We start from the raw sequence: 19,318 nt of genomic DNA, 5'->3' as shown, positions 1-19,318 counted from the left end.
TCCCTGGAGTCACAGCTGCTCTTCTGGGGCCAGGCACCCCACAGCTCCACCAGGGAGGCAGGGCCTGCCTGTCACACAGCAGCAGCCGCTGGAACCCAGTGCCATCCCAGGTGCCCAGGGAGGAGGTTCTCAGCCCGGGAACTGCAGAGGCCCTCCTGCAGGGCAAGGCCTGCCTTCTGCCTCCAGGCTCCCACGCAGGAGGCTCCCGCGCAGGCACCCCTCACTCTTCCCAGCTCAAGGGCACCCTCAACATGGAGGGGAGTGGGCTTTCCAGGGGAGTCAGGAAGCAGGGAAGGGGAGGCTGGGCCCCACCACAGCCCCCAGCCGTGGCTGACACCTCAGAGCAGCTTCCAGGAGAGGCGAGAGTTCGATTTCAGCACCCCCGTCCAGCTGTGGTGCCACCCCGGGCAAGTCGCCACACCTCTGGGCCACAGTGTCCCCAGCTGCACTGGATAATCGCAGCTCGCTCTCAGGTCAAGACCCAAGAAACCTGAGCACAGCCCTGCAGGGTGTCAGTGGCACGCGGGGGCGGGGCACTCACGTTGTACATGTGGGCAAACTCGATCTCCAGGGGTGTGAGCAGGGAGCGAGGTGGGGGCTTCACGGTCACCGAGATGACCTTGGAGTTCAGGACTGTGGTGTTCCTGGTGGGAAGCAGCAGCGTCAGGGGCTGGTCTGTAGCCCGGCCTCCCCAGGAGCTGGCCCCTCCACCCCTGTTCCGGGCCTCTGCCCTCCTGGCCCCTCGAGGTCAGCCCACCCGCCCAAGGCTCCCTCACGCCTCCTGTGGAGGGCTCGTCCACCCCACCTGCCCACCTCTGCAGGGCCAGGAAGCTGCCCAGGTTCCGGTATAGGACGGTGCCCACCACGAACACGGAGGTGTCGTCGGCCTCTGGAAGGAAGCACACGGTCACCCCACCCATGCTGCCTGCTGCCCCGGGCCCACTGCCCTGCCCATCTGCAGGCCCTGCCGAGGGAGGCCCTTCCACCAGAACAGCTCTGGCTGGGACCCGGGGCAACTGCCTGGGTCCCCTGTGGGGGAGGGAGAGCTGCGCCTCCCGGAGTGACACCGAGGGCTGCAGGGCTCGCCTCTCCCCGGGAATGGGGACCCTTGCCCCCACAAGTCCAGCCAGTCCCCCCCCCCGCAGAGAGCTGGTCCACCGGTCACTTAGCTCAGCCCACCGGGGTTCCAGGTGACCCCCAGGCACGTCCCCCTGTAGGGGGATGGACTCCAGAGCACCAGGAAGCAACAAGGAAGCAGCCCTGCTCCTCGGGGCAGGGAGCTGGGCCCCAGAGGGACTGCTCAGGTGACAGGTCCTCCGACTCTGGGGCCGGAGTTCCCTAGCAGCCCCTGCCCTGGGGGCCCTCACCTGCCAGCCCTGTGGAGAAGACGCTCTTAGACACAGTCACCCTGTCCTCCGGCACCTTGGCCCAGTCTCCTGTGGCCCGCCAGCCCTTCATGGGGAAGCTGATGTCCGAGGCTCTGCTGGCCGGAAGCTTGTGGATGCTGAGGACTGGGGCAGGGCAAGGGGACAGGACAGGCAGAAGGTCACATGGCCAGGAGCCTCAGTCTGGGGAGCAGGACAATGGCACAGAGATGCCCAGGGCTCTGGGGGCATGGGTCATCGTCCAGCTGCCACCTCCTAGTCCCTGCTCCAGTCCTGGGCACAGGAGCTGCAGATTCCAGCCCCACACACGCTGGCCGCACACGGCTCCCCACTCTCAGGCGGGAAAGCCCCCATGGGGTCACAGACGGGGAGCAGAAGGGGCAGCAGGTATGGCCAGAGCCCCAGAGAGTAAGAACCAAGAGAAGACCCTGCCCAGACTCTGTCCCCATGGAGGATCCACAGGGAGCCGGGTGCCACTCGCCCCTGCCTCCCTCCTGGGACGTGGCCCACTAGCCCCAAGTCTGTGACCTGCCCTCCTGCTCTGAGTCCACTGTGCAGGTGGACACCCCCTCTCAGGACACTGAGGAAGGCTGCCACAGTCAACCCAGGTTTCAAGAACACAGCCCTGGGGTGCGGCCTCCCACCCGTCACAACTGCGTCCCTTTCTTTCCCACACCCCACCCCAGGCAGGCACTGGCTGCGCCCTGGTGTCCCTAGGCCTGGGCGGTCACACAGATGTGGAGTCCGGGGAGCACTAGAACCTCTGGGGCCATCCTAGGGCTCTGGGGCCCCCAAGGCTGCCCCTGCCCTGCCCAGCCCAACCCAGGCCCACCAGGTGCCACTGCTTGGTGGCAGGGCAGTGGACCCTGTCTGCACATCTGCACACCCTGGCTTCACCTCACTGGCTTGGCCTTGCCCTCCTTGGACTTCTGAGGTCACCCTGGGGACAGAGACAGCCCACCCCCTGATCCAGAAGGATGCTGCAAGCAAATGACGTCACTCCTGAGGCCCCTCCAAGAGCACCTGCCCTGTGCTGGGCACTGGTGTGCAGCCTGCGGGGCAGCAGTGGATAGTCAGACCCCTCCTGGGTCAAAGCAGTGGATGCAACAGGGCCTGCCGGGCAGTGGGGGAGTCCTCCCGTTGGGGCGGCTCTGGATAGACCTGGTGGCTGAGGAGGGGCACATCCTGGAACAGGGAGGAGGGAGAAGAAGCCCTTCGGCTGGAGCCCATGGGTAAGGGCAGAGAGCAGGGCAGTGAGGCCAGGAGGCAGGGGTCCAGTCCTGCTGAGGCAGGGAGAAAAAGGGCAAGGGTGCTCACGGGACCCTTTCAAAGATGGTGCTGTCCAGCAGTGAGCAGCAGGGGAGGCATGCAGGCCAGGGGAGGGGCAATTTCAAGGTTCTGGCCTGGCTGGGGAGCAGGAGCAGGAGCCCCAGCTTGGTGGACATCCAGGCAGCAGGGCCCTGAGCTGGAGCCAGGGAGGGCCAGGCTGCAGGGGGATGCTGGACCCTTGACCTGCACCTGCGGACCCTGTGTGGTTTTAAGGCCTTGGAAAGGTGAGTCACAGGCACAAGAGAGTGTGGGGCAGGAAGGCCCGGAGCCTGGACCCTATCTGTTCAGGTGGGACAGGGACCAGCCAGGGAGGAGTGGACGGTCCAGAGTGGGAGGTGGAAGGGCTGGTTTGAAGGGGGAGTGGAAATGGGGAGGGGAGGTGGCCAGGAGTCAGAAGCCAGGAGCTGCCCAGAACACAGTAGGCACCAAGCTGACTAAAGGGTCTTTTTGTTTGTTTGTTTGGGTACCAGGGGTTGAACCCAGGGGGCTTGACCACGGGGCCACAGCCCAGCCCTTGTGGTTTTCATTTTGAGACGGGGCCTTGCTGAGATGCTCAGGGCCTCACTAAGTGGCTGAGGTTGGCTTTGAACTTCAATCCTCCTGCCTCAGCCCCCCGAGCCAATGGGATTGTATATATGTGCCACCATGTCTTGCTGACCACAGGGTTCTATGGTGGACATCACCAATGACCCTGATGGAGAGCAGAGGACACACACCTGGCTGGGTGGGCACCTGGTCGGTAGGGGGGTGGAGAAGGTGAAGGAGGCTGGGGTGGGTGGGCCAAGGCTGAACGTCCTCTGTTAGGGCTCCAGTTCTCATGGGCATGCCTGGGTGGGGCCTGGGAGAAGGTGCACCATGGGGGGTATGGGGGCAGCACGTGGAGGACAAAGGTCAGGGTGACCGGCAGGTAGGACCTCATGAGAGAAAGCACTGTGGGCCAGAGGGGCCAGCGGTTCTGTGGGCACGGGACTCACCAAGCTGGGAGCCAGGGCCAGTGACGGGGACAGGCAGCTGCAGTGAGCCAGAGGGAAGATGCAGGACTGCCCACAGGAACCGGGGCTGACCGGACCAGGGCATGCCCCCGGGTTAGCGTTTGGGGGGCACATGGGTGAAACTGGGTCCCCAGAGGTCCACAGGGTACCAGGAGTTGAGCTACCCCGGGCTCTCCCCTGGGTCCTGGGGTCTGAGCACCTGGATTCCAAGCTGGGAGCAGGTGGAGAGAGCGATCTGGAAGGAGCCTTGAGGAGGGAGGAGGGCCTGGCCCTCCTCCCAGAGTCCCAGGGCTTTGGGAGGAAGCCAGCCCCTGCCCCGACAGCTGGGTGGTGCTAGGCCATGGGGCGGTGGTTTCTGCTGATGAGTGGGGGTCCCAAGTGCTCAGGAGATGGGAAGAGGGACAGAAAGGGGTGGGGTGTATGGGGTCTCAGGACGCATGGGAGGTCCAGGTAATAGTGACTGAGAGGAGGCCAGGGCCTCCCGTGGTGACCAAGGCCTGGCTCTGAATGGCGTAGGCCCAGGGCAGACTGCCAGAGGCAGGTCAGTGCCCCTCCAGGGCATGGGCCATGGGGGGGCGCCCTGGAGCCAGCACCTCTATGACGTGCTGGGCCAGGAGGGGTGAGAGCTCCCTCCCACACCTGTCTCTGGGTGGCCACCTGTAACTCAGGAAAACACCTTGGGATGGTGACAGGCTGGGGCCACAGACCGCATTTGGTGGCCTCCCGAGCACCTGGGCCTCCCGGAGATGACTGAGCTCTGAGGTCCTGAGCTCCACGCAGAGAGCGGACCAGCATTTGGCCTCCAGCTTGGGAGACGTGGCACCCGCCTGGCCAGGGCAGCTCTGGGGCTGCAGCCAGGACAGCGGCAGGGGCTGGGGGACCCGTGGGCCCTAGCAAAGCTCAGCCTCGTCACGCCACTGAAGGTGGGACCCCAGGGAGGGGACACCTCCTCCTGGGTCCCCGTGGGAGGCTCCCAACCAGGGCTGGGCAGGCCTGGGACCGTGGCCAAGACAGGAAGTCAGGGACTAACTAGGTGATCTGCGTGTCTGCAGAGACAGCGGCTGCCCGTCTCCAGGGTGCCCCACTGATCTCCGTGGCTCTCCACCTCCTGTCCAGACAGACCTCAGGATCATGCCATGTTTAAGAAGGAAACCGAGGCTCAGCCTTCACCATGGAGCCAGGGAAGCTCAGGCCCCTGACAAGGTGCTCTTGGGGCTGCAGGGCAGAGTGGGGCTGGAGCAGGGAGAGCTGGCACGGGACCCAGGGCTTCAGGCAAGAGGCTGGCTGTGGTCCTGGTGGGACCTGGAACCTCCTAGGGTGCCCATCACCAATACGATGGTCCCAGAGCTCGGAGACAAAAGCAAGCCCAGAACTGGTTCCCGTCCTGGCCAGGAGGGTTGCAGGGGCTGCCTGGCCACTGCTTCTTTATGTAGGTGGAAGACTGAGGCGGAGGGCCAGCAGGGAGCTGCAGGGCAGGACACAGAGGGCTGGCCGAGTGAGGGCGGCTTACCCAGGTTGTCCGTCACCTGGTACGCATCCCTCAAGTCCTTCATGCGGAAGCCAATGACATCCACAAAGTCCTCCACCAACCGGAAGAGCTCCTTGGCGTTGGGGCCCATCTGGGGAAGGCAGCCGGAGCTAGGGGAGGCACGTGCTCCCGGGGGTGACGCCCCCCTCCCTCGGCCTCCCCCTCCCCTTGCTTTTCCTTCTTCTTCTGCGTCCTGCCGGTCATTTGCCAGTGACCTCTGGCATCCACCCCCACTTGTAGACAGGATTGCTGGGACCCAGAGGGACTGCTGGGCTTCAAGGGGTACGAGGCTGGGGGCACGTCTCTGGGCCCATGCTAGGTACTGCCCTGGGGACAGGCGCAGAGGCAGACTCAAGGTTGGCCTGTGAGGACGGAAGGCTAGGTGCTCTTGCCCTGTGAGGAAGACCTGCCACCTCCAGGTCCTCTGGCCACACACCATGAGGTCACCTGGTTCCCGCCTGCCACCAAGCCCACAGGACAAGCTGCTGTCCTTCCCATGAAGAAACTGGCTTCTTCCCAAAGCCATGCACCCACAGGAGGCCCCACCCAGGGCTGGTCTGGGGCCCAGGTGCACAGACTGCCCACACCCTCCATACCAGCTGGGCCTCCTCCCACTTGTCCCGGTTCTCCTCTGCCAGCAGGTTACTGATGATCTGGACAAAATTCTGGAAATTCGAAGGGCCAGTGAGAGAGAAGAAGGCACTGGTGTGTGACCAGGACCTGGCCCAGGCTGCCGTCAGGACCAGAGCTCTGCTGGGACCAGGCTGAGGCTCAATCACAGGTTGGGGGTCACAGTCCCAACCGTGGCCAAGGCGGCGGCTCAGCCTCTAACTGGGGTCCAGGATGGCTCTCCAGCCCCCCGCCCCCCTTGGTGTCCCCTGAGAGCCCACCTGCACATCCCCAGGGGTGGGGCTGTAGTAGGCCCTCCGGAAGATCTCGGTCATGTTCCTTAGGACATCGATGGTGGACAGCAGGTCCCCACTGTAGCTGGTCCCATCCTGGGAGATCTCCACCAGTGTCTGGATCACCTCGGAGACCCCCTCCCCGGGCAGCCCACGCTGGGCCTTAGCCAGGTGCTCCCGGGTCTGGGGAGGACGGAGAGGGCCACTGCTGTCATGTCCAGGCAGGTGCCAGGGGCCTCCCAGGCCTGGAGGGCCCCTGTGACCCCTGCCTCGTGTCCAGAGGGTGGGTGTGTCATGGGGACAGGCAGAGGAAGCCCTGGGCCAGGGTGGCACTCACCATCATCTGGATGTTGCGATAGTCAATGGAGACGCAGCGGATGTAGGTGGGCGGCTCCCAGTAGGCGATGCCCTCCTCGTCCAGCTCACAGCGCCGCAGGATGAGGCCTGGGGAGACCTTCCCTTTCTCAGGTGGACGTGCACTGCCCAGCACAGGGGTCCCACGCACACCTCCCGCAGGAGTGGCTCTGCGCCTAACGCTCCACCCCGATACACAAGGCAGGGCCAGCCCTGCTCCCTTCATGCCACAAACTCTGAGCTGCCACTGAGCACCCGCCCCGGGTGCCAGGGACCCAGCAGGCACCAAGCCTTCCTGGGCCCACTGCAGGGAGCCAGGGCCTCTCCCAGGCTCCTCCCAGTCCAGAGCCCTGGGGAGCACCGGCACCTGGCCCCTGTCTTTCCTCCACAGGGTTCAGGGCTTCGCTGGCCCAGGACACGGAGCAGCTTCGGGGGCTATCTGGCATTACATCAATGGCCTGGGGCAGAGGTCACTGTCTGATGGCAGGTACCCCAGGAGGTCCTCAGAGGAACAGGGAGAGCGGACGCACTCAAGGAGGTGACAGCCATGTGGGACCATCACAGCCTGTCATCCAACAGGACCACAGGGTGGCCTGAGGCAGCTCCCTGGCCACTGACGTAGATTGGGACCAAAGCATCAGGCCCTAGGGTGCAGTCACACGCGCGGACAGGCTGGGCAAGGCACCGAGGGGCACTGTGTCCTTCATCTCACTCCCGAGAATCTGCGGTACGCAGCAACAACCAGAGGGGAGGGGAGCAGCAGGCGTGGCCAGCAACCCCTGGCACCCGCTGCCCTCCTTGTCCCCAGGACCCCGACTTCCCTGTGGAGGACCTAGGAGGCCTCCGTCACAGGAGAGGAAACAGGTTCCGAGAGCCTCAATGCCATTCAGGGAAGAGGGCAGAGGTGAGGCCCGACCTGAGCCTGGTTTCCCTGCCTGCTGCCCTCGGCACAGAGAACGCAGGAGAGGCGGCCAATACCAGGGTGCAGCAGAGCCCCTTCCCCACGGAGCCCACCCTGCTTCCCGCACCCTCTCGCAGCCACAGCGGCTCCTCGGGGCCCACGAGGTTATCAGTGCTGGCACTCCCAGGAGCCTTGCTCCTCCCCACCCTGCAGCCCAGGTGAGGGTGCTGGCTTCACGTGCCTCCGTCTCCCGCCTGGAAATGGGCTGTGGTGGTGACCTCATGGGGTGTGGAATCACAGAGGGACTCTCACATTAAGTGCATGGCATGGGTGCTGCCCTGAAAGTGTCCCCACAACGTGGTCCCAAACTCCTGGCCTGTGCTACTGGACATCAGCATGCACACGGGGCTGCCTGGGCTCTGGGCCTTACAGTGGAGCCTGGGGGCAACTCTATGGGGGCGTCACAGGAGCCCCCATGCCTCTTACCTGTGGCATTGCGCGGACACCGGACTGCAGCCACCTCCCCAGCTGGTGTTTCCTTCCAGACCACAGCTCCAAAATTGTCCTCGTCACAGATCTCATGTGGCTCTGCCAAGGGGCCAGAGATAGTAAGGGGCTGGGGACCAGGAAGGGGCTGGGAGTCGGCACCCACTGTTCCAACTAGGTCAGCTGTCCAGACCCCCCTAAGCCTCTCCCCAAAGCCCAAACACGGTGTGGGAGGGGTCTCACCGGGACATCGCTGGGTGCCACACTGCCGGTACTCATCCTGGGGGCCCTGGCAGGCTGCTCCCCCAAAGAAGGGCCCAGAGCAGACACGTTCCCGCCGCTGACTGCCACCACCACACGTGACACTGCAGCTGCCCCAAGAGGCCCAGGCCTGCCACTTGCCGTCCACTGCAAGGGTGGCCAGACAGAAGCACAGACAGTGGGGATAGGAGGGTAAGGGTCAGGGAGCAACAGGGCACAGGGGCACAAATGGGGCCACAAGGACACAGAGATGAGAACCCAAGGAGCAGGAGCCACGGGGAGAAAGAAAACCAAGACCAGGGTCCAAGAGACCGGAGACCGGCAAGACGCCGACCAACAGAGCTCCCGCACCACGGGGCACGCGCCTGGCCCACTGACTCAGCACCAACCCCATGGCCACATGCAGGACCACAGCCACCCAGGGGGCCTGGCCTCCCCCAAGGCCCGCCTGCACGCCTGCAGGCCGGGGCCCTGACCTGGACACTGCTGCAGGAAGCAGTCCCGCGTTTCCACCCAGTGGCCCTGGCACTCGGCGCCCCCGTAGGAGGGCCCGTTGCACTCGCGTGTGCGCTGCTGCCGGCCCTGGGAGCAGCTGGCCGAGCAGGTGCTCCAGCTGGACCACTCATTCCAGTTTCCGTCCACTGCCCGGCCCAGGGGAGGAAGAAGACAGGAAGCCAGCGTGAACACCCAGCACCCCAGGGCTCCACCGGCACCCCGACCCCGCCTGAGCAGCGTGAGGGTCCAGCCTCTGGTCCCACTGAGCCAGGTCTGGGCTCCTGGGATTGGGACGTGCGCCCCTCCTGCCCGCCCTGGGCCCTCCCTCTCACCTACCAGGGCACAGGGCGATGTTGCAGAACTTGGTCTGCTTCTCGGGACCCTCGCAAGGGTTGCCTCCAAACTGGGGGGGCCTGCAGGTGCGCGTGCGGTCCCGGAAGCCGCGGCCGCAGGTGCTGGAGCAAAGGCTCCAGGGTGACCACTCGTCCCAGGCTCCGTGCACTGTTGAGGGACAGAAAGGCGCTGCTGCCCTCTGAGTCTGCGGCACCTGCCCTGCTGCCCACTCGCGCCCCACGGCCGCGCCCACCTGGACACACGGCCGAGTTGTTGCACAGCCGCTGCTCGCGCAGGGGCCCGCTGCACTGCGTGCTGTAGGAGGAGGACACGCAGAAGCGGGTGCGGGTCTGCCAGCCCTCGCCACAGGTGCTGGAGCACACGCTCCATGGGGACCACTCCTCCGCCGCCGGGTCACCTGCGGGCCACACCTGCCACATCACAGGACTGCCCAGCCAGCACTGCCCTGTGCCAGACCTGGAGGGCTGCCCAGGAGGAGCTGGGCCGGCTTTCCCACAAGGCCTGGAGCCTGAGGGCTGGCCTGGGCCACTGCCAGGTCCCCAGAGCAATTATCGGAACCTCCCCCACTAGATGGCGGCATTTTGTGGCACAGCAGCCCTGCCCTCTCCAGCTCACCAGTCTGTGGGTACGGGAACCCAAAATGCTGCAGCTCGTCCCCCAGCTCCTCCCGCCGCCGGGCATCTGTGGACCGCAGGGACTGGCTCCGGGAGCTGGTACGCCCAGCAGCTGCAGGGTAGACTCAGGTCAGCACCCCTGCTGGGGTGCCCTGTGTCCTTGGCCACAGTGGGCTTCTTGCCAGGACCACAGCTGCCTGGCCCCGCTGGGCAGCTGGGAAACCAGGTTCAGAACACTGGCCTGGCGCCAGCCCTCCTCTGGTCACTACGGACCCACAGGACGTGGTGCTGAGGGTCCTGTAGGGCCTGTCTCCCCTGCCTCGCAGCCCCTCTCTCTAAGCCTGTGGGGCTTGCAGGCCTGGGGTCACCTGCAGGATGGCTCCTCTGAGCCGCTGCCACTCCCTGCTCAGCATGCCATCTGCTGCCCCCACCCCTGCCCAATGCTCAGGGGCCTCCCCAGGCTCCTGAGATGGGCCTGGGTCCCCAGGAGAGTTCATCAAGGGAAAAACAACCCCGAGAATGACAGTCTCATTAGAACTTGATTTAACTTTATGAGGGCAGCTAAAAAATGCATGAGGTCATTAGAGAGCCCTATGAGAAATGCATCCGGGAGCTGCTCTGGCCTGGCCACGCTGGCTCTGGGGGAGGGAAGACGGGGACTGCCGCCCAGCTGAGAAGGAAGCCCCATGCAGCCCCACCTAGCTCTCGGGGCCACCCCGGCTCTGGGCTCCCACCTGTACTCAGCTAGGCCGGGCCCTCACTCTGGGCTAGGACGCGCCCCATCACTCCACAAACCCGTGGGATCCTCCCAGCGCCGCCCCTCCTCTTCCCATCCTGGCGCCCTCTCTGTTGGGCCACTTGGCCTCTTCCAGGTCCAACCCACCTCGCACCGCCCCTCAGCAGCCCCCGCCCACCCCACGGCCTGCGCACTCACGGCCACAGGCCTTGCGGTTGCACAGACGACCCTCCTCCAGAACCCCCTCGCAGCCGCCGCCCTCGACGCCTGGTGCTGGCAGGCAGGTGCGCGTCCGCGTTTGCAGGCCTCCTCCGCAGTCCCTCGTGCACTCGCCCCACAGGGACCACAGCTTCCAACCGCCTGGGGAACCAGGGGGCGGGGTCAGAGCCAGGAGGACTGGGGATAGGCGGACGGAGTTGGGAGCGGGGGCGGCACCCAGGGGAAAGCACCTGCTGCCGCTGGCTGGGGTGGCAAAAGTGCCCCGTGGGGCCTTAGGGGACCTGGTGCCACCCAGCTCCTGGGCACCTTCTGGAGAGCTCAGGTCAGTCCTAGTACCTGGCACCTAGCACAGCCCAGGCAGGTTTGCTGGAGGGCAGTGGTCTCCCACCCACCCCAAGGCTGTCTTAGACAAAAGGACCCTGAGAGGCCCAGGGCAGAGAGCTTGCTAAGGCTTGCGTTCCTGCACACCTGGACACCCTACCAGGCCCTTCATCAATTTCTGGCTCAGGTCCTGCTCCTCAGAGCTTTTGCCTCCTCTGCACAGAGGAGGGCTAGACTTGGCCATTGCCCAAGCCCCACCCAACCCCATGCCCACCAAGGTCCCACACCAGGGCCCAGCCTGGCAGACCCAAAGACCTATTTAGGACCCAGGAGAACTGAGCACCTGCTGAGCTCTGGACACAGGCCTCCAGGCCCCTGGCCCTGCTGACTCCAGCCACCCACTTCAGCCTCTCCTAGGTCTTCCTCCACTCTGGCCCTGGTAGTCCACTGCCTTCACCAGAATGTTTCCCCCAACAACCAGGCCTGCTGCCCCTGGGGGCCTCAGCCCCTTGGTGGCCCAGGGCTTCTGAGAACACTGAGGGCTGCTTGAAGGGCCAGTGCCGGTAAGCACCAGGGGCAAGGGGCATGAGAGGGCAGCCTCATCTGTGGGCCGAGCATGCAGGCGGCACTGGTGGGCCACGGGAGGCCTCCTGCTGGGGGACCTCCCACTACACAGCTGGGCCTCTGCCATCCCCTGGTCTTCTACACTCCACGGCAGTAGGGTTAGATGGACTTCAAAAGAGTAGTTGACCCTTCACAGGCTGGGCTCAGGCCCAGAGGACAGGGTATCTCTACTGAAGACACCCTGACCTATACCTGTTGAGGAGGAGGCGAGGTTGGTGTTGGAGCCCAGAGACTGCCCCACACTGCCTCCTGGGGGCGCTGAGCCAGACAGCTTGCTCAAGAGAGCACAAGAGGCCCCTCCAGGGACCAAGAACCAGCTGGCCAAGGGCAGGGGACTCTTGGAGGTAGGGAGGGCCTCTGGTGCCTCAGCCTTACCTGTGGCCTAGAGGAGGGAACCTCACCTTGTGGGGTGAGAATAGGGACACACAGGATGTCCCAAAAGGTGAGCAGCCCCACCACCCAAATGGTCCCTGGGTCATCTCCTGGCCTCATACCTATCACTGCCCAAGGATGACAGCCAGCTTCCCAGGATTGACCAGCAGGAGGCTCAACATCAAGAAAGCACTTGGAAATGTCCGAGTGTAAGCACGGCCTTCTGGTCAGAGCTGACCCCTGGGCCCTGGTCTGGTCTGTGCACCCTGCAATGCCTATCTTCTCTGCACCCATGCTTGGGCTGGGCCAGCAGGGGGCACCAGCATGGGTGGTGGGAACAAGGCAAGGAATCACGGTCACAGATGGGAGGCTTGCTTTCCTGCTGGGACACAGGGTGGAGAGGGGCATCTTCTACCCCCGGCTTGATGTGGAAGCTGCTCTCCCCTCAGGGAGCCCACAGTCCCGTGGTCTCCAGAGAAGCAGAGCACTAGAGCCGGAGCCCAGGGGGACCAGTCCTCCTGTCCAGTGCACCAGGCTGTGTCTGCCTGGCAGGACACAGCCAGTGCGCAGGGAAGTGGGGCAGTGCTTCTGAGCCTCTTCTCAGTCTGGGTGGAGTGTCCCTTATAGAGGGGGGTGCCCTGCTCCCATTTCTCAGACAAACAGGGGCCACAAGTGAAGGGGTGCCTGTACCTCTCCCCCCAGCTAGGAAGAGGCCACTCAGGGACTGTGCTGAACTGCTGGACTCAGGCCCCACATCCCTGGGATGGGTTGCTTCCCCTCCCATGGGTGGCCCTCCTGGGTGCCCAGTCCCTGGCGGGCAAGCCCAGTGCCAGCCCAGAGCCTGCACTGTAGCCGGTCCCCACCAGGCATGCTCACCCTGTCTGTAGCAGAGGAAACTGGGGCTGGGAGCGGCAGCCTCACACTGGGCGAGGCCAGTCTGCTCCAGCTGGCATTGACTGGGACAGAGGGGTGGGCACAGGTCTCGGTCCTGAGCAAGAGCTATCAGTGTCTTGCACCCTGCACTGCCTATCTCATTTCATCTTCAGCTAAGGTGGAAGGGCCTCAGAAAGCAGGCAGGAGGGCACAGGAGGAGGCAAGCAGAGATGTCCCCCGCCCAGGGCAGAGCCGAGGGCAAGGGGAGGCACAGTGGACAGGACAGGGCGGGAGCTGCCCAGTCTCAGGCCTTAACTCAGGGCAAGCGAAGGAACCAGGTTGAATTCAGATCTTCAACCAGATTAGGTTCCAAATCCCACCCCTCCCCACCAAGGCCATTTGCCAGGACTGACCAGCCTCAGGAGTCTCACCTGCCATCCCATCCCATCCATGATTCTAGACAGAGCAGAGGGCCGACTCACGGAGGCAGGCCTGGCGACTGGGTCCAGCTGGCACATGCAGCTTGTGCCCCTTTGCGCCCAGCCCAGCCCCCATGAGGAATCCTGAGTGGTGTGGAAACTGGCAGTGGGTGGGAGAGAGGGTGTCCAAGCCAGGCTAATCGGAGGATGCCACTCGGTTCCCATGGCAACTGCTGCGCAGCCTTTCAGGATAGACCCAGGTTAGGCCTCAGCTGCCAGAACACCCACTATTTCAGGGCTGGTTACCTTGGTGACCCAGGTGGTGAGGATGTGGAGGGGGAGGGGAGAGGAGAGGTGGGGATCAAAAAGAGAGGCTTGGGGACCCTGACACAGAGCATGGACCTCCCTCTGCCCACACTAAGTCCTGTCCCAGCTGGTTATGTTGAGTCTGGATCCAAGTCATAGGCTGTGCCCTGGTCCTGGTCACACACTGAGCCCTGGCCTGAGCTCTGGTCCTGGTCACAGATTGATTTCTGACTCTGGTCACACACGGAGCCTTGATCCTTATCATAGACTGACCTCTGACCCTGAGCATAGGATCCCTGGTCCAACACCACACACGGAGCCCGGATCCCAGCCACCACTGATCCTGACCTTGGCTAGGTCTCTCCACTAAGGAGCACTCAGGAAGTGTAGCTGCCGTTTTTGCCGTCATCTCCTGTCTAACGTGTGTCCCCACATGGCTGACGCTCCACAAACGTTTGCCCTGCCAGAGTGGGCGCCAGAAAGGGAGTTACAGGGAAGGACTCCTGGGGTCCCCTGCCGAGCAGCACACACAGCACAAAGGCTGTCAGGTCCCGCGGGACGCAAGGGGGCAGCAGAGGAGCAGGCAGGGCTGGGGGTGGGCTGCCCCTCCGGTCCCGGAAAGAAGCCGCTATTCTTCCCCCACTCAATGCCCCTCTGTCTGGAAGCCTCATTTCCATCTCATTATGGCGATGAATAGAGCCAATTATCGGCCGCCAGGCAGGCCGGCCACCCAGGGACGAGGGTGCACAGTGAGGGGGCTCGAGTGTCCTTCCCACCCTGGGGACCAGGCCTGAAGGCAGGGGCTCTCCAGATCCTGCGCCCGAAGAGGGCTGGGTCGGGGCTCCGCGGGAGCCCTTCCCCCAGCGCGGCCTCTCCAGTCTCCGGGATCCCCTTGGGACGGGAGGGACGCTGCACTCCCAGCCTCATCCAGCAGAGGGCGCTCGAGCCCCGCAGGTTGTGCAACCCCCGGGCTACTGCCCATTCTTGCCCCTGCGGGGCCGGCTGGGGTCTCCTGGCACTCACTGCAAGGTGCAAGAACGGTCCTCTGTCCAGGCTTCCTGGAGGGGCGCCCAGGCGCTGACCTCGGCCATAGGACCCCTCTGAATAAGCACAGGACCCCAAGGACAGGAGGCTCCCTGATGCCCCTCCCCCACTGAGCCCCACTCCTGGGCCCTTCATCCAGCGGGCCTGAAATAGCCCACCTTCTGCTGGGCTGGCAGCTCCTCCTCCTGTGGAGCACCTGCTCAGTGAAGGCTCACACAGGTCCCACAAGCAAGTCCTCCCCTTCCCAGCCCACATCGGGGAACAGGCTCCCTGAGCTCCAGTGGCCCACTCCTGCAGGGCTGGGCTTTCTTGCTTCTTTCTCGGGGTCTGGCAGGTGCTCCCAGGTGCTCCTGGTCCTGAGAACAGTGCCCAGATCACTAGTCTGAAAACTCAGTCCATCCTGGACAGTCTTGCTGCTCGTCCTGCTCGTCCCCAGGCTCTGGCTGTCCCGTAGCCAACCTGACATCCCTTCTCCTGCCTTTCTGGGAAGTGGCACTAAATTAGGCCATGATCCTCAGCCTGCCTCCAGCTCTCAGTCAGGGCTGGCCTCTGGGCTGAGGCAGGCAAGCACTAAGGGCTGGCAGCTCCCTGTGGACTCTCTGCATGGGCCCACCCTGCTCTTTCCATCTGATGGACACTGAAGCCTTGTTTTCTAGACTTTTCTAAATTGACAGGCCAAGATGAGGAGCCCAACATTCCTGAGAGTGAAGACCCTGGTGCTTTTCCCAGCCCCACCATCTTCCCAGCACCCACCAAACTCCACCTCAACCCCAACTGCACCCCAGTCCTCCTCCCACAGGTCAGGCCAGCTCCCACCCGCCCTCATGCTGCCCCTCTGGCCTGCAGACCTCAGCGGAGCTCCTGGGAGTGGGACTGTATGGGGGGTCACTAGCCAGGCAGTGCCCTGATGACTGGCCCTGGGCAGGGCCAGAGGGAGGGTCAGCTCCAGCCCTGCAGGCCATCAGGCCCCTCACATGCCTAGCAGAGCACGCATGTGCATGTGTATCCACGTGTCCACACCCCCAGACACCCAGGTCAGCTGAGCCTCCCACCCCTGCCCTGGCCTCTGTATACACACACACAGGGACACACACACGGGGACGCCCATACGCACGGGGACACACATACTCGCTCCCACCCCCAGGAGGCTGCTTCTTCATTATCTTACATGTCGCTTCTGCAATAAAATTCTTTAATTAAAAACATGAATATTTAAAACAACCCTTGAGAGAAATGCCCATCTCACCAGAGGCAGAGAGCTGCTGAGAGGTGGTGAGGAAGATGGAGTGAACGGGGAAATAGAGCTGGGGGTGGCACTGGGACCCAGGGTGGGTGCAGGGCCTGGCAGCCATGGAGGGGGCCGGGCAGAGAAGGGAGGGCAGCTGCTCTGGCCTGAGGCATGTTTGTGGAATCTGATGCGTGACGTGGCCATGTGGCATTGGGACGGGCCTGGTGGGGGCAGGGTTGAAAATGGGCCACGGCTAGCCCGGGCTGCCCCCGCCTCTCCTGGCCAGGCACCTCGCTGAGGTGGGGCTGCACGGTGGGTGCAGTGAGGCGGAGGTCCTGGGCACGGGGCTCGCAGAGGAGAGCTGGGCAGCTGCTGCGTGGGCTCAGCCCATGTCTTCTGAAGTTACCCGACCTTTCTCCTTCTGCACACAGAGGGCACTCAGTGTAAGCCCAGGTGGCACCCAGTGTCTCTGCAGCCTACCACTTACTAAGCTGTGTTACTCGGGTCACTGTGCTAACATCTCTGTTGCCCACACACATTTGCTGAGCACTTGCTGCATGCACCTCGGGGAAGGGCCATGAGGGGCACAGGCCTCCTCTAAGCACACAGTCAGGGAGGTGCACGACCTGCCCAAGGTGACCTGTGCCATGGAGGAGAGGTAGAGGGGCAGAGGGGCAGAGGGGCAGAGGGCCATGGAGGAACTGCCGCCATGACACAGCAGGTCAGAGGCCTCATGAGAGGAGCATCTGAGCAAGGCTGCGGGCTCCGAGGGGAAAGCTCTCAGCCCTGCGAGGTCCTGAGGCAGGGGCAGCCTCAAGGGGGAGCCTGTCTCGGGGGGACCACCACGAAGAGAAAGCAGTGGACACTTGGGTGCTTCGGCACAAGGTGAGCACTGGGCAACGGCTCTGTGGTCACTGCGGCTCATTTTCATTCTCATGGCCCAGGAAGCCACAGGGCCTCTCAGGTGCAGGGCATGGGCAGGGACTATATGTCACCTGCTTCACGCCACCAGAAAGACGGGCAGCCCCTGCACTCCACTCCACACCGCAGAAAGAGCCGCACAGAGCCCTGCCGTGTGCACACGGGCTCACTCGCATGTATGAACGCCGGGCACAGCAAAATGCATCGTACCCACACATGCAATGTGTGCACACACATGTCACATACACACAATGTGCAGTATGAGTCACTGCACCATGACACACATGCTACCACACGTACACACATATGTGGGTGCACATGCCAGACGCATGTGCATGAATACACGCACATTGCACTATATGTATGTGAACTCCATGCACTGCACACACACGTGCACTGCATGTATGCACACGTGTAACATACATGTAGCACACTCACAAGGCCATTCATGTGTGAACACACATGTGTATAACACCCTACACATGCATGGATGCGTGCTTACATTTGTGAATGCACAGAGCCCACAAGCCTGTCCACTCCTGACCTGTGTACCCACCACATGCTGCATGCACATGTGTGCCACCTCACCAAACCAAAGCATGTGCTCCCTGCTCCACCCTACCAGAGCCCATCCACACGCTTCCAAACCGGCTCGTGAACAGGATGTACCACACACATGTGCACACCGTGCACTCACACCTCCCCGCCTGCTCTGGGCACCACTGGCCAGCATCCTTCGTCCAAATCTATGCACACACCCCAGCTGCCCACACTGCATCTCCAACACCCCTGCCTCCAGCCGGTCTCTGCCCAGGCCCTCCAGGATCTCCGGCCTGGTAACACACAAGTATGCCCATGCCTCCTCGTAACGCTGCTTCTGCTCAGAATCACCTCGCCCCACCTCTCATTTCCGTGGAAATCAAGGCAGAGAGGGCGGTGGGAATGGTTCAGACGTACATGGCAAGCCAGGGTCAGGCCAGGATTTGAACCCAGGCTCTGGGTTCAAAAGGTACAGTTCAAAAGCCCTGCACCCACCTGGTCCTGTTCTGTGCCCCAGCTCTGAGTACGATGCCCCCTCCCAAGATGTCCCACAGGTAATTCGCCCTCTGTCCCTCTCTGACCTCCAGATCTCCCACCCCTGCTTCCCCACTCCAGCGGATGTCCTCACTCCTGACCAGAACTGTGGAAGCAGTCCAGTCTCTCCTGCCTCTGTGCCCACTTCATCCACAAGTCCCTCAGCTCCACTTGAAGGCCTTCCTCCTGCCCCTTCTACTGGTCAGGGCAGCATCAGCCACCTCCTGGCTGCCTGCCCGCGCTACCTCCTGCCCTAGGCTCCCGCTTCTCGAAACCCAGGGGTGTCCCCCTTCTGCTACCAGCCCTCCTGGGCCCTTCTCTTCTCAAGATCACATACAAATGCAGGGGGAGGCCTGGCGTCACGACGGCTGCCCATGGAAGGGCTCAAGAGTGGAGCCCCAGGCTCCCGGGCACCGAGGTCCCACGGCCACCAGCACCCTCCAGCACCCTCCAGCAGACGCCTGCATCCACCGGACCAGCCCAGAGAGGTCGCGGCTCCTGCCAGCCAGCTCCACTGCTGAGTTCCTCTGGAGACTCCCTGTGTGGCCACCCCCCAACCATTCTACTAAAGATGGGCACTGCCTGGGGGGGTGTCTGGACAGGACCCTGAGGTCCGTCTACCCCGGTTGGCAGAATACACTGCAGGGTACTCCACACAGCAGATGAAGGAAGAAGGCTCCTTCAGGGAGCTGGGTGACCACGAGTGGCCGGGCAGGACTCACGGCCAGATCTGCTGATGACCGCCAACCCCGTCCTCCTGTGTCCCCACCCAAGCCAGCCATCAGCCTCTGCGTCCCCGGAGAGCACTGCTCACTCTGCTCCATTCTTCCGGGTTCTGCTTGGCCCACTACCATGCCCACTGTGCCAGGGAAGCTAAGCTGCCCTTGCCAAGGTCACAGTGACCTCCAGCCTGCCCAAATGGAAACCGGTCCACTTGGCTTCCTGGGCCCCAGCCCCCAAGGAGCTGCCTCTGTCCTCCATGGCCCTGGAAGGGCCAGTGCAGCGCACCTCTCCCCGGCCGTCCCTGGCCCCCAGCGGGCCGCGCCCTCTGCCTCGGGGAGGCTTTCCTCCCTCGGGGACCCAGGGCCTGGAGCAGGCACCAGCCGCAGCTCAGGACCAGCTCCCGTGTGACCCACGACTATTGTAGGCCTATGGAGACATGGTCTGGGGAGTCCATGGGCCTCACTGGCCCTGGAGAGGCCCTCCATGTCCTTGAGGGCCCTTGACCCACAATGGCCCCGAGACATTGAGCCCCCATGGAGCCTCACCCCTGAGCACAGGTCAGCTCCCACGCCGCCTGCCTGCTGCAACCCCTGCCCCTGCCCAGCTCAGCCCAGCCTGGCCTCCAGCCCAGATCCTGGGTGCACAGGGCCTCAGGACACAGGGCAGGCGTGTGCAGGACTGCCCTGTCACCTCACCTTGAGCAACCCTGGCTTCCAGCCCATGGTCGCTCCAGGAGGGCTCCCACCTCCCCAGGGGCCAACACCCCTCAAACCGCCTGGGACCCTCTGCAGCAGGACACACCAAGCCCCTGCTGTCCCTCTGCCTGGAATGCTGTCCCCCACGTCCCCCAGTCTGAA

General features: G+C 63.6%; 1 protein-coding gene across 3 annotated transcripts in view; it reads right to left on the bottom strand.

The window, feature by feature from the left end:
* Nucleotides 1-19,318, bottom strand: part of Adgrb1 (adhesion G protein-coupled receptor B1) — a 62,367-nt gene that overhangs the window by 41,722 nt on the left and 1,327 nt on the right. For 2 of the 3 annotated variants that reach the window (XM_076836156.2, XM_076836157.2), the window contains exons 2-15: nucleotides 10,536-10,697; nucleotides 9,603-9,713; nucleotides 9,220-9,384; nucleotides 8,972-9,134; nucleotides 8,615-8,790; nucleotides 8,121-8,285; nucleotides 7,878-7,979; nucleotides 6,474-6,580; nucleotides 6,125-6,319; nucleotides 5,831-5,899; nucleotides 5,217-5,325; nucleotides 1,368-1,511; nucleotides 814-889; nucleotides 542-644 (exon numbers count right to left, since the gene is read on the bottom strand). In XM_076836156.2, coding sequence (XP_076692271.2) covers nucleotides 542-644; nucleotides 814-889; nucleotides 1,368-1,511; nucleotides 5,217-5,325; nucleotides 5,831-5,899; nucleotides 6,125-6,319; nucleotides 6,474-6,580; nucleotides 7,878-7,979; nucleotides 8,121-8,285; nucleotides 8,615-8,790; nucleotides 8,972-9,134; nucleotides 9,220-9,384; nucleotides 9,603-9,713; nucleotides 10,536-10,697 — 1,847 coding nt within the window. Of the gene's footprint in view, nucleotides 1-541; nucleotides 645-813; nucleotides 890-1,367; nucleotides 1,512-5,216; nucleotides 5,326-5,830; nucleotides 5,900-6,124; nucleotides 6,320-6,473; nucleotides 6,581-7,877; nucleotides 7,980-8,120; nucleotides 8,286-8,614; nucleotides 8,791-8,969; nucleotides 9,135-9,219; nucleotides 9,385-9,602; nucleotides 9,714-10,535; nucleotides 10,698-19,318 lie in introns of all 3 variants that reach the window. The other variant, XM_076836155.2, reaches the window with a different exon arrangement.

This window comes from Callospermophilus lateralis, chromosome 16, assembly GCF_048772815.1.
Source record: "Callospermophilus lateralis isolate mCalLat2 chromosome 16, mCalLat2.hap1, whole genome shotgun sequence".
In the NCBI taxonomy this organism is placed as follows: domain Eukaryota; kingdom Metazoa; phylum Chordata; class Mammalia; order Rodentia; family Sciuridae; genus Callospermophilus; species Callospermophilus lateralis.
The sequence above is the reverse complement of the archived record's forward strand: the minus strand, read 5'-3'. Positions and strand labels throughout refer to the sequence as shown.